We start from the raw sequence: 13,713 nt of genomic DNA on the forward strand, positions 1-13,713 counted from the left end.
TCACTGTCCAGGTGATTCTGTCACTAATTTTCTTTTGTGGTTCATTTTGTTGTGACTCACCTACGAGCAGGAACGAAGGAGAAATGAGCAGCTGTGTTTGGAGAGAAGTTCCGTGGACTGTCCAAAGGACTGGTACCTGAGGGACAAAAGACACAACTGCTGGTTACCGGGACAGGAAGTAACACCTGGACAGGAAGTAACACCTGGACAGGAAACAGACATGAAGATGGAGACGGAGGCTGAACAGACATGTTCAACAAACACTAGAACACATCTGAGGGTTACTTCATCCAGGACGACATAACAATAAACCACCATCACAGGTCGCTGAGGCTGATGGGTAATGTAGTCCCATCATGTGAAGCAGCAGTTCAAACTGTTTGTTTCAGATCCAGGAACAGAATCAGATTGAGGAGACGAGGAGACAAGGAGGTGAGAGAGGGAGGGGGTGAGGAGATGAGGAAGTGAGGAGGTGAGGGAGTGAGGGGGTGAGGAGATGAGGAGGTGAGGAAGTGAGGAGGTGAGGGAGTGAGGGGGTGAGGAGATGAGGGAGTGAGGAGATGAGGAGGTGAGGAGATGAGGAGATGAGGGAGTGAGGGGGTGAGGGGGTGAGGAGATGAGGGGATGAGGAGATGAGGGGATGAGGGAGTGAGGGGGTGAAGGGGTGAGGAGGTGAGGAGATGAGGAGGTGAGGAGATGAGGGAGTGAGGGGGTGAGGAGATGAGGGGATGAGGAGGTGAAGGGGTGAGGAGATGAGGGATGAGGAGATGAAGGGATGAGGGAGTGAGGGGGTGAAGGGGTGAGGAGGTGAGGAGATGAGGAGGTGAGGGGGTGAGGAGATGAGGGGATGAGGAGGTGAGGGGGTGAGGAGATGAGGGGATGAGGAGGTGAGGGGGTGAGAGGGTGAACAGTTGTAAGTTTTACTATTTCTGACAATTAAAAAAAAATGTCAGTCAATTCATCTGCTTTTTCTGACTCTACTGGAAACAAAGCCTGTGAATAAAAAAGCTCAGTGTCCAGACACTGATGGAATGAACCAGGAGACAAACAGAAATGAAAAACCATCTGAACCAGGCAGATGAAACTGATCTACTGATAAAAACGACCATGTCTGTCTGATTCTCATCACCTTCCAAAGACAGAGTCTGAATCCGCCCTGATGAGTGTGAACGGTGGTTTAATCAAACACAGATGGATGGAAAAGCTGAAACTGAAGCCCATGGAACAGATGGATGATGGGAAGTAGGAGGCGGATTACAGACTGCATCCTCATCAATTATGGATTTACCTCCACAGCGTCAACGGACACAAACAGTAAATAATAAAAGTCAAATATGAACAGGATCTGAGTCAAACATGCACAGGTTTGATCCTTCATGTCTGTGTCTGAGTAAAAATATGAAACTGAACCAGTCTGATCCAGAAAGACCTGAACCTAGAAATAAAATTATGACATAAATAAATAAAATGAAAAAAAACCCAAAACAAAACAAAACCTAAAAATGAAATAATAAATAAATAAAATGAAAATAAATTAAAACAGAGGTCATCCAGGGGTCATCCAGAGGTCATCCAGAGGTCACGGGGGTGAAGGTGAACTGGATGTGGGTGTGAATCCTTCTATTTTGCTCTTTCAGCTGCTTCTTATTTATCTAATCGGTCCCGTGTCATCATCTGCGTCACTGTTCTTTCATTCATTCATTCACTTCGTTATGAACGAATGTAAATAAAGTTAAACTCATTAAACGTTCACATGGTCTGGATTTTCCACTGACCCTGATCCTGATCCACAGAGGGATTCAGGATCCAACGGCTGAGTTTAAGGATCAATACACAGACTTAATGTTAACATACACTGAGTACATTCCATCCGTCCGTCCGTCCATCCACCCATCCTCGTATCACTACTCCATCACAGCTGACTACACTTCAGTCTGTATTTGTTATTTAATTTTCTTCTTTACTTGTACTTATTTTACTATTTATTATTAGATGTGTTCTGTTTTTACTCTGGACTTTGAATTTTAAATATACAATGACAATTAATAATAATCTACTATTAAATCTATTAATTAAATTTAGATATTTCATGTTTCTTTTAAATTCTGCAAATATGATAGATTTTTTTCATTTTAAAGATGAAAAGTTCTATTCTATTCTATTAGTCCCAGCTGTGTTAGAAATTCAAACAGGAAGTAGATGTGATGGATGGGTTTCATTCTTTTTGTCAAAAATATGTCGATGTTGTGGCTGATCATGATTTCTTCGTAGGTATTGAACCTCGAGCTGAAAATGTTTAGGAATCTCTGCTCCAGATCACACGTTCTCGTGAGACGTTCAGGTTCAGTTTATATTTTGGGTTGACTGAATTTATTTAAAACATGAATTTAAATCAGTTTTATGTAGATCCACAGATTTAGGAAAAAAAACAAACCTCCACTTCCTCTAAACTCTGCATCTTTAGGTGTTTCTTTTTTCTGCAGCTGCTTCCAGCGACAGGTGTAGGAGGGACTTTGAACGCATCGCGACGCATTGATGTGTCGTAGAAAAACACTTGAGTAGTCGAGAATAGAAACTGAATAATGAAGGTGAATGAAATGTAAATGACAGCAGAGTCTCATCAGGTCGACGGCGTCACATTTTACATTCGCACTGAGACGACACTGACCTACTTTAACAAAAACACACACACCACATCCATGTTCATGTAAGACGAGCACCCCCCCCACACACACACACACACACACACGCACACACACACACCACCGCTCGCTCTCTGGGGAAACACAACTCACTTTGCACAACAAAACGCTGTCGTAACTGTAAACGAGGAGGAGGCGCAGACAAGAGGAGGAAACATGAGGAGTTTGTCTGGAGAGAAAATGATGAGAAATGAAATGAGAAAAAAGTCTGTGTTTCTGTCGAGGAGGAAAAGGAGGAGGAGGAGGAGGAGGAAGAGGAAAAGGAGGAGGAGAACAATGAGGAGGACAAAAAGGAGGAGGAGAACAATGAGGAGGACAAAAAGGAGGAGGAGGAGAACAATGAGGAGGAGGAAGAGGAAGAGGAGGAGGAGAACAATAAGGAGGAGGAAAAGGAGGAGGAGGAGAACAATGAGGAGGAGGAAAAGGAGGAGGAGGAAGAGGAAGAGGAGAACAATTAGGAGGACAAAAAGGAGGAGGAGAACAATGAGGAGGAAAAGGAGGAGGAGGAAGAGGAAAAGGAAAAAGAGGAGGAGAATAATGAGGAGGACAAAAAGGAGGAGGAGGAAAAGGAGGAGGAGAACAATGAGGAGGAGGAGGATGAAAAGGAGGAGGATGAAAAAGAGGAGGAGGAGAACAATGAGGAGGAGGAGAAGGAGGAGGAGAACAATGAAGAGGATGAAAAGGAGGAGGAGAAGAATGAGGAGGAGGAAAAGGAGGTGGAGAACAATGAGGAGGAGGAGGAAAAGAAGAAGGAGCAAGAGGAGAAGAACAATGAGGAGGAGGAAAAGGAGGAGGAAAACAATGAGGAGGAAAAGGAGGAGAACAATGAGGAGGAGGAGGAAGAAGAGAAGAAGAAGGAGGAGGAGGAAAAGGAGAAGAACAATGAGGAGGAGGAAGAGGAAAAGGAGGAAGATTACAAGGAGGAGAAGAACAATGAGGAGGAGAAGAAGAGGAAGGAGAGGAAGGAGGATGAAGACGAGGAGGAAGAGAAGAAGAAAAACAATGAGGGAGGAGGAGGAGGAACAGAACAATGAGGAAAAGGAGGGGGAGGAGGAGAAGGAGGAGGAGGAAAAGGAGACAGAGAAGAAGAACAAGGAGGATGAGGAAGAGGACGAGGAGAAGAAGAAGGAAAAGAAGGAGAAAAGAACAATGAGGAGGAGGAAAAGGAGGAAGAAGAGAAGAAGAAGAAGAAGAAGAAACAGGAGAGGAAGGAGGAGGAGAAGAAGGAGGAGGAGGAAAAAGAGGAGGAGAAGGAAAAGACAGAGGAGAGGAAGAAGAAGAAGGAAAAGGAGAAGAACAATGAGGACAAAAAGGAGGTAGAAGAGAAGAGGACCAAAGAGGACCAGAGAAGACCAGAGAGGACCAAAGAGGACCAGAGAGGACCAAAGAGGACCAGAGAGGACCAGAGAGGACCAGAGAAGACCAGAGAGGACCAAAGAGGACCAAAGAGGACCAGAGAAGACCAAAGAGGACCAAAGAGGACCAGAGAGGACCAGAGAAGACCAGAGAGGACCAAAGAGGACCAGAGAGAACCAGAGAAGACCAAAGAGGACCAGAGAGGACCAGAGAAGACCAAAGAGGACCAAAGAGGACCAGAGAAGACCAAAGAGGACCAAAGAGGACCAGAGAGGACCAGAGAAGACCAGAGAGGACCAAAGAGGACCAGAGAGAACCAGAGAAGACCAAAGAGGACCAGAGAGGACCAGAGAAGACCAAAGAGGACCAAAGAGGACCAGAGAAGACCAGAGAGGACCAAAGAGGACCAGAGAGGACCAAAGAGGACCAGAGAGGACCAGAGAAGACCAAAGAGGACCAAAGAGGACCAGAGAAGACCAAAGAGGACCAAAGAGGACCAGAGAGGACCAGAGAAGACCAAAGAGGACCAGAGAGGACCAAAGAGACCAGAGAGGACCAAAGAGGACCAGAGAGAACCGAAGAGGACCAAAGAGGACCAGAGAGGACCAGAGAGGACCAAAGAGGACCAAAGAGGACCAGAGAGGACCAAAGAGGACCAGAGAAGACCAAAGAGGACCAAAGAGGACCAGAGAGGACCAAAGAGGACCAGAGAGGACCAGAGAGAACCGAAGAGGACCAGAGAAGACCAAAGAGGACCAAAGAGGACCAGAGAGGACCAAAGAGGACCAGAGAGGACCAGAGAGGACCGAAGAGGACCGAAGAGGACCAAAGAGGACCAGAGAGGACAGAGAGGACCAGAGAAGACCAGAGAGGACCAAAGAGGACCAGAGAGAACCAGAGAAGACCAAAGAGGACCAGAGAGGACCAGAGAAGACCAAAGAGGACCAAAGAGGACCAGAGAAGACCAAAGAGGACCAAAGAGGACCAGAGAGGACCAGAGAAGACCAGAGAGGACCAAAGAGGACCAGAGAGAACCAGAGAAGACCAAAGAGGACCAGAGAGGACCAGAGAAGACCAAAGAGGACCAAAGAGGACCAGAGAAGACCAAAGAGGACCAAAGAGGACCAGAGAGGACCAGAGAAGACCAGAGAGGACCAAAGAGGACCAGAGAGAACCAGAGAAGACCAAAGAGGACCAGAGAGGACCAGAGAAGACCAAAGAGGACCAAAGAGGACCAGAGAAGACCAGAGAGGACCAAAGAGGACCAGAGAGGACCAAAGAGGACCAGAGAGGACCAGAGAAGACCAAAGAGGACCAAAGAGGACCAGAGAAGACCAAAGAGGACCAAAGAGGACCAGAGAGGACCAGAGAAGACCAAAGAGGACCAGAGAGGACCAAAGAGGACCAGAGAGGACCAAAGAGGACCAGAGAGAACCGAAGAGGACCAAAGAGGACCAGAGAGGACCAGAGAGGACCAAAGAGGACCAAAGAGGACCAGAGAGGACCAAAGAGGACCAGAGAAGACCAAAGAGGACCAAAGAGGACCAGAGAGGACCAAAGAGGACCAGAGAGGACCAGAGAGAACCGAAGAGGACCAGAGAAGACCAAAGAGGACCAAAGAGGACCAGAGAGGACCAAAGAGGACCAGAGAGGACCAGAGAGGACCGAAGAGGACCGAAGAGGACCAAAGAGGACCAGAGAGGACAGAGAGGAGCAGGAGGCTGTGAAGCAGACCCACCAAAACACCACCAGTAATTAGACACATTTAATTAACATCATTATCTCCTCTGCAGGTCTGAGAGGCAGGACCACTGTCAGACTGGTGGAAGGGTTACCACGGCAACGCAGCATCCATAGCAGCCGGAGGGATGGAGACGGAGAGAAACGAAGAGTTTACGGACAACAGAGGTGGAAAGGACGTCCTGTGTGTGGTCACATGACCTGGATTTACCTTTAGGTTTACTGTCACAGTGGGTGGGGTTTACTGTCATCACATGGACAATTAGTTTAACATATAAAAACATAAACACAGTTGAGTGTTCATTTAATATGACAACTGTTAAATTAACTTATGACTGATTCTATAATAGTATTTAACCCTGTGGTGTCCAGGTGAGTATATTAAACACACTTTAACCCTGTGGTGTCCAGGTGAGTATATTAAACACACTTTAACCCTGTGGTGTCCAGGTGAGTATATTAAACACACTTTAACCCTGTGGTGTCCAGGTGAGTATATTAAACACACTTTAACCCTGTGGTGTCCAGGTGAGTATATTAAACACACTTTAACCCTCTGGTGTCCAGGTGAGTATATTAAACACACTTTAACCCTGTGGTGTCCAGGTGAGTATATTAAACACACTTTAACCCTCTGGTGTCCAGGTGAGTATATTAAACACACTTTAACCCTCCGATGTCCAGGTGAGTATATTAAACACACTTTAACCCTCTGGTGTCCAGGTGAGTATATTAAACACACTTTAACCCTCCGATGTCCAGGTGAGTATATTAAACACACTTTAACCCTCTGGTGTCCAGGTGAGTATATTAAACACACTTTAACCCTCTGGTGTCCAGGTGAGTATATTAAACACACTTTAACCCTCCGATGTCCAGGTGAGTATATTAAACACACTTTAACCCTCTGGTGTCCAGGTGAGTATATTAAACACACTTTAACCCTGTGGTGTCCAGGTGAGTATATTAACACACTTTAACCCTCTGGTGTCCAGGTGAGTATATTAAACACACTTTAACCCTGTGGTGTCCAGGTGAGTATATTAAACACACTTTAACCCTCTGGTGTCCAGGTGAGTATATTAAACACACTTTAACTCTGGGGTGTCCAGGTGAGTATATTAAACACACTTTAACTCTGGGGTGTCCAGGTGAGTATATTAAACACACTTTAACTCTGGGGTGTCCAGGTGAGTATATTAAACACACTTTAACTCTGGGGTGTTAAGGTGAGTATATTAAACACACTTTAACTCTGGGGTGTCCAGGTGAGTATATTAAACACACTTTAACCCTCTGGTGTCCAGGTGAGTATATTAAACACACTTTAACCCTGTGGTGTCCAGGTGAGTATATTAAACACACTTTAACCCTCTGGTGTCCAGGTGAGTATAATAAACACACTTTAACCCTCTGGTGTCCAGGTGAGTATAATAAACACACTTTAACCCTCTGGTGTCCAGGTGAGTATATTAAACACACTTTAACCCTCTGGTGTCCAGGTGAGTATAATAAACACACTTTAACCCTCTGGTGTCCAGGTGAGTATACTAAACACACTTTAACCCCTGGTGTCCAGGTGAGTATAATAACACACTTAACCCTCTGGTGTCCAGGTGAGTATAATAACACACTTTAACCCTCTGGTGTCCAGCAGGTGAGTATATTAAACACACTTTAACCCTCTGGTGTCCAGGTGAGTATATTAAACACACTTTAACCCTGTGGTGTCCAGGTGAGTATACTAAACACACTTTAACCCTCTGGTGTCCAGGTGAGTATATTAAACACACTTTAACCCTGTGGTGTCCGGGTGAGTATATTAAACACACTTTAACCCTGTGGTGTCCAGGTGAGTATACTAAACACACTTTAACCCTCTGGTGTCCAGGTGAGTATAATAAACACACTTTAACCCTCTGGTGTCCAGGTGAGTATATTAAACACACTTTAACCCTCTGGTGTCCAGGTGAGTATATTAAACACACTTTACACTTCATGTTATTAAAGCTCATATTATTTTATAAAGTTTATTTTAGGTCAGAATTCAAAAGTTGTTAATTTTTTCCAGATTTTTAAAATTCTGATCCATCCACTAAATCCATCCCATAATAAACAGTGTTAAATTCCTACACTAACACCCTTCTACCAAGTCCAAAATACACACTGACACATTTAACATTTATCATTTGACCTAGAACCAAAAATGACAATAACATGAACCAATGTTGGTGTGAATCACAGACAGATGACAGGAGGAAAAAATAAAAAATAACTAATACAATTTTTATGTGTTTTTTCCATCGAAAATACAGCTTGTTTACATTGAGAAACAAGGTATTTAAAGGGTTAAAAATATGACAGTTATTGAGTGGTTGGTATTTTTGTTTATGGATCAAGTTGATGAAATACAAAACAATAAAAAAAAATTAAAAAAAGCTAAAAACAAAGAAAAACATTTTGACATTATTACAACACGATATGTACGATACTGAAGGGTAAAAACAGAGCAGATATAAGATGAGTTAAAGTCATTATGTGTCAGATGTGATGAGGGGTTCATTTAGTCTGATGTGTAGTTTTACAAACTGCAGTTTTATCCATATTTTACTGAAAAAAGTCAAATATTTGTCAAATAACGTTTAACATTTCACACCCATGAACCGACTGAAACAAGGAAACGGCTCAGTCACAGGTCACGTGTGTGTTACCTGTGTGTTACACATGTGGTGTGTTACACATGTTGTGTGTTACCAGTGTGTTATCAGTGTGTTACACGTGTGTTACCTGTGCATTACACATGTGTGTGTTACCAGTGTGTTACACATGTTGTGTGTCATCAGTACCTGTGTGTCCGTGCAGAGGTGAGTGCGGTCGAGGCAGGGTGGGCGACGTACTCGACGTCACTATCAGACTCTTCCTGTTGCTCGTACGACAACTGAAACAAAAAAGAACATGAGTTAAATGTACAGGTTGAATTAAAGTGAACCTGTTAAACACACATGAACATGTGAACGGGGCAGTGAAACCAACACACACTGACAGGAACATGGACACCTTTAACCTTTAACGTCAAAGCCCAGGTGCCCCTCCATGTCTTCACTAGTGTTGAACTGAACAGACATGTAACAGTGTTCTAATAAACACCCAGGAAGCCTTTACTGTCATGACTGTAAAACTGTACAAAAACTAAATACATTTTACTGTCATGTATCATTTTTTTGTGAACAAAATATGTGTAGAGCTAAAAAAATACAATGTATCAGTACTATGTATTATGTAAAATATACCCAACATTAACTTATAGTGAGTTACAGTTCCACAAACACAAAAAAATGTTAATGATACTGATTAGCATGATGCTAAAAGAAACGGAAGGTCCCCATATATATATATATATATATATATATATATATATATATATATATATATATATATATATATATATAACAGACGCTGACACTGCTGTCTATGAGAATGAATGCATCAGTACCGCCACCATCTTGGTGCGAGGCCTAACCCTAACCCTGCTGGTCCATTACATTTTCAACATACAGTCAACTATATTGACAAAAACACTTTTCTCTCTCATTTTATTTGCAGCTCAGGCATAAATTTGGGTCTGACATTTGTAGCGAACAAAGACATAAAACATCACCTCTCGAATTTGCAGATCTATGGTGATTTAATTCTGTAAACACCTTGGCCCCGACTGACGTTCATTCATTTAAAAGGAGCGCTGCCTCGGACCAAGATGGCGGCTCCATGGACACATGCTGAGAGGCTGAACGCGACATGCTAATGCTATTAGCATCTTCTGTTTCTGCACCAAAATAAAGTATTAAAACAACACAAAGAGCCTCAACTGAGTCTGTAAGGTGAATGAACATCTTATTCCATGACAGTATTTACAGACAGATGTTTATTTAAGGCCAAAAACAAGTATCTGGGCTTTAACGGTAACTAAACTGATACAACGTCTCCAGCAAAATGAAAACTACAGCAGCTGTGAGCAGACAAAAGGCATGAACTCAAACTGATAATGTCTGTCCACCAGGGGGCAGCACACACATCTACAGAAACCATCTGCTGCTAAAAATGTCACAAATGTTAAAAATATATTCTTATGGATCCAAACGTGTGTTTTTGTGAGACTTTTACCGTTTGTCCTCCAGTGAGTCATACATTTCTGAACCAAGCTGTTCAAATATAAACGCTGCTTTGTTCAAGCAGCTGATGATGACAGCACCCACAGTCCATCTACAACCTCAGCTCAACTCGCACGGATGGAAAGGCAACGACAACATGATTTCACATAAAAACGTCTTCTACTTAATGTTTCTACTGCATCAGAATCTGCTCTTTCTGTCACTTTCACCCTAAAACTACAGTGTAATTCAGTGACTTTCAGGTTATTTCATCTGTGATTCTGACCTTTAACCTCTTGCTACCAAAGTCATTCTGTTCATCTTTGAGTTCAGATGACTGTTTAGGTCAAAGTGCACCTGAACGCACCACGACGTCCCTGTCAAACCCCAACACATTGAGCAGAAACATCAACAGACGGTTGCATATATGTTTATTTGAATCTAAAACCAGTTCAAGTCTGATGTTAAGAGTTCAGTTTCAACCAGGGAACTTTTTCAGGACATGTATTAAAACTTGTAAATCGAGCTTGGAGGACTAAATGATCCTCCTCTGCTGATGGTTTCCTGTTGGATTAGTTTCTTTCTGATCTGAACTCCACATGAGGCCGTCACATCCATCGCCCAGACGATGCTCAGAGCCTGTTGCTATGCAGGAGTCACATTTGACAACGCTTTTAAAAAACACAACACAGCACGACGACAGGCAGCAACCACAGGACAGAGGAGAAAACTAAGAAGAAGAAGAAGAGAAGAGGAAGGAGGAGGAAGAAGAGGAGGAAGAGGAAGAGGAGGAGTGACGTCAACCCGACAGCTTCACAAACACATCAACCGTACGTACACTGAGGAAATCACATTAAACAGAACACACACGACAAAGAATCAGTGAAAACACAAAATCCACTTAGAGCAGAAGAAGAGGAGGAGGAGGAGGAGGAGGAGGAGTGGGGATAAAATGAAGCCACACAGCCGGGAGTCAGACTGAATGAGGCTCAGAGACGCAACCGGTGATGAATACAGTCCTACCTCCTGGAGCGTCGCAGCATGCTCCGCTCAGGCAGCGAGAAATTAGACAACACCGTCCAGAAGGAGTCCGACATGCTAACCTAGCATCCAGGAGGAGTCCGACATGCTAAGCTAGTATACAGGAGGAGTCCGACATGCTAACCTAGCATCCAGGAACAGGAGGACATGCTAAAGTAGTGTCCAGAAGGAGGAGGACATGCTAACACCACATCGAGGAAGAGGAGGACAAACTAAAGTAGTGTCCAGAAGGAGGAGGGCATGGTAACGCCACATCCAGGAGGAGGAGGACAAGCTAAAGTAGTGTCCAGAAGGAGGTGGATATGCTAACACCACATCCAGGAGGAGGAGGACATGTTAAAGTAGTGTTCAGAAGGAGCAGGAGGACATGCTAACACCACATCCAAGAGGAGGACATGCTAACACCACATCCAGGAGGAGGACATGCTAACCCAGTGTCCAGGAGCAGGAGGACATGGTCTAGCGGCTGAATTCCACCTGTCACACCGACATGGAAAAGCGACTGAGCAGCTGATCCTCCTCCTCTGCTGCTTCCTCCTCTAATCCCCCCCTCCCCTCCCTCCCCATCCGGCGAAGCCCCTCCCTCGGCTGATGCTCTTTTATTTTCTCTGCGTTGGAGTCCAACATTCACTGGTTTAAGTCGCAGCAGCTGCTGCTCATTCTTCAAGTGTGGAGCTCAGATTCAGAGGCTTTAATCCACTGATCATCTGATTCTATTCAAGTGGAACAACAGCAAACAACAGGAAACAGGGATGCACCGATACCACTTTTTTCCAGACAGAGTACGAGTACGAGTACTTACATTTGAGTACTTGCTGATACCGAGTACCGATACTAGTACTTAATAATCCCATTCCAGTTGTTAGTTCCTTTTGTAAATGTGCTTTATTGTCGTTGTCATTAGTCTGACTGGAACAAACTGCTGCTACTAGGGCTGCTCGATTATAGAAAAAAAATTAATCACGATTATTAAAAACGATTATTTGTTAACCTTAAAGTTGTTTATTTTTTTCTTGCAAAACAATGTAAAATATACTCTTTAAATATAAATAAAGCTTTTAACCACTAAACAAAGTATGTTCACTTTTGTACGAAAAAAAAAATCTTTGAATGCAAATAAGTGTACTGTAAATTCAAGTATGTTTCCTTTTGTAAACAAATAGTGCACAGGAATTAAACTGCTATAGACTTGCCGTAGAACTGGAGCAATAAAAAAAAAAAAAAAAAACTCACGTAAAGTGCAAATTACAAATTCAAGTATGTTCAGTGTAGTATGAAACATAGTAAATTCAGTGGCGTGCCGTGAGGTCTCAGTTAGGTTAATACGGGAGTTGCAGCGTAAAGAGATTCGGAGACTGAAGATTGCATTGCGGACGAAGTTGTAAACGGAGTTGTTTTTATGAGTTTTAGTTTTTCATAAGATTATGATAAAGGTGGCGGTGGTTAAACTTCAGATGGTCACAAAGGTTTGTTGTGTTAGCGGTCGGTGCGGACACAACTACGAAACACTTTTTCCACGTGATGTGTTTTTGCTCTTCGTCTTCTTCATCAAACCCAAAGTGATTCCATACAATTGAATTGGACTTGCCTTTTTTGTTTACCAAGCACTTCTGCTGTGATTCTCCTGCTATTTTTCCAGACCGCTGGTCCAACTGTCCTCTTGGGGTGGACCTGCCGGATAGCAGGCAGCAGTAGCTTAGAGGGGGGCGGGGCAGAGCAGCTCATGGTAGTTTGCGTGCGCGTGAATTAAAACAACTCAAAATTAACGATAGTTTTTTCCCGATTACATAATTTTTGTAATCGTTGCATGTAATAATAAATATCGTAATTGAATTTCGATTAATTGCACAGCCCTAGCTGCTACTGACATTTAATGAGTTGGAATGAGCTTTTCTCAATCAATCCACCAGGGGGCGCCACTCTGAATTAACCATACTGGACAAATACCACGAAGAAGAGGAAAGTTTTTTGAGTAGAAGAAGAAGAAGAAGAAAGTCAGTAATAACAAACATGGAGACGACAGAGGTAACACTACTGTGATACGAATATTGCAGCGTTTTCTCTGGTAAGGTTTAAAAGCGGAACTTCAGCAGGAAGAGAAAAGAGACATGTGTGATAAGTTTCATTTTCACTTCCACTGGCGGAGGTCTGCACTGCTCCGTACTCCTGCTGGTATTCTCTGTCTGGGTACGCATCCTCCATCACCTGGAAAACAGATGAATGTACGCAGAGGACGGACAGAACACTATTTATCTGTCTGTGTCTTTAATGTTACTGTCAGTCAGCGTTACTTTTATCACCGTCATTTCTTTGGTTCAGTCTCCACACTCTTCACACTCACACACATTATTCCTCCTCCTCGTACCTGTTGCACTGAACTGGGAATGTCAAATGCCTGTAAGTGGTATCGGTGCATTTGTATCGGATATCTTTTACGAGTACGAGTACAAGTACACACACTGAGTATCGGAGACGATGCCGATACTGGTATCGGCATCAGTGCATCCCTAACAGGAAACAAGGAAACAACAGGAAATAAGAGGAAACAAGAGGAAAGCACATGTTCGTCAAACCCGCTCTGAATGTTTCTGGATGTTTCTGCTCTGGACTGACAGTGAGCTGGAGGAGATTATTCTGTTTGTTTTCATGCAGGTTAAATGGGTTTCATTGGATAAACACTGTGTTGTTGCTGGTTTATGTGGATATCTGTTCTTTACTGTAGTTTT

General features: G+C 43.4%; 1 protein-coding gene across 1 annotated transcript in view; it reads right to left on the reverse strand.

Annotated features, from left to right (window-relative positions):
* mast2 (microtubule associated serine/threonine kinase 2) overlaps window positions 1-13,713 on the reverse strand; it is a 152,830-nt gene that overhangs the window by 42,084 nt on the left and 97,033 nt on the right. Inside the window, 2 exon segments of the mRNA XM_030129476.1 lie at window positions 61-136; window positions 8,645-8,736. Coding sequence (XP_029985336.1) covers window positions 61-136; window positions 8,645-8,736 — 168 coding nt within the window.

Source organism: Sphaeramia orbicularis, unplaced genomic scaffold, assembly GCF_902148855.1.
Source record: "Sphaeramia orbicularis unplaced genomic scaffold, fSphaOr1.1, whole genome shotgun sequence".
Taxonomy (NCBI): domain Eukaryota; kingdom Metazoa; phylum Chordata; class Actinopteri; order Kurtiformes; family Apogonidae; genus Sphaeramia; species Sphaeramia orbicularis.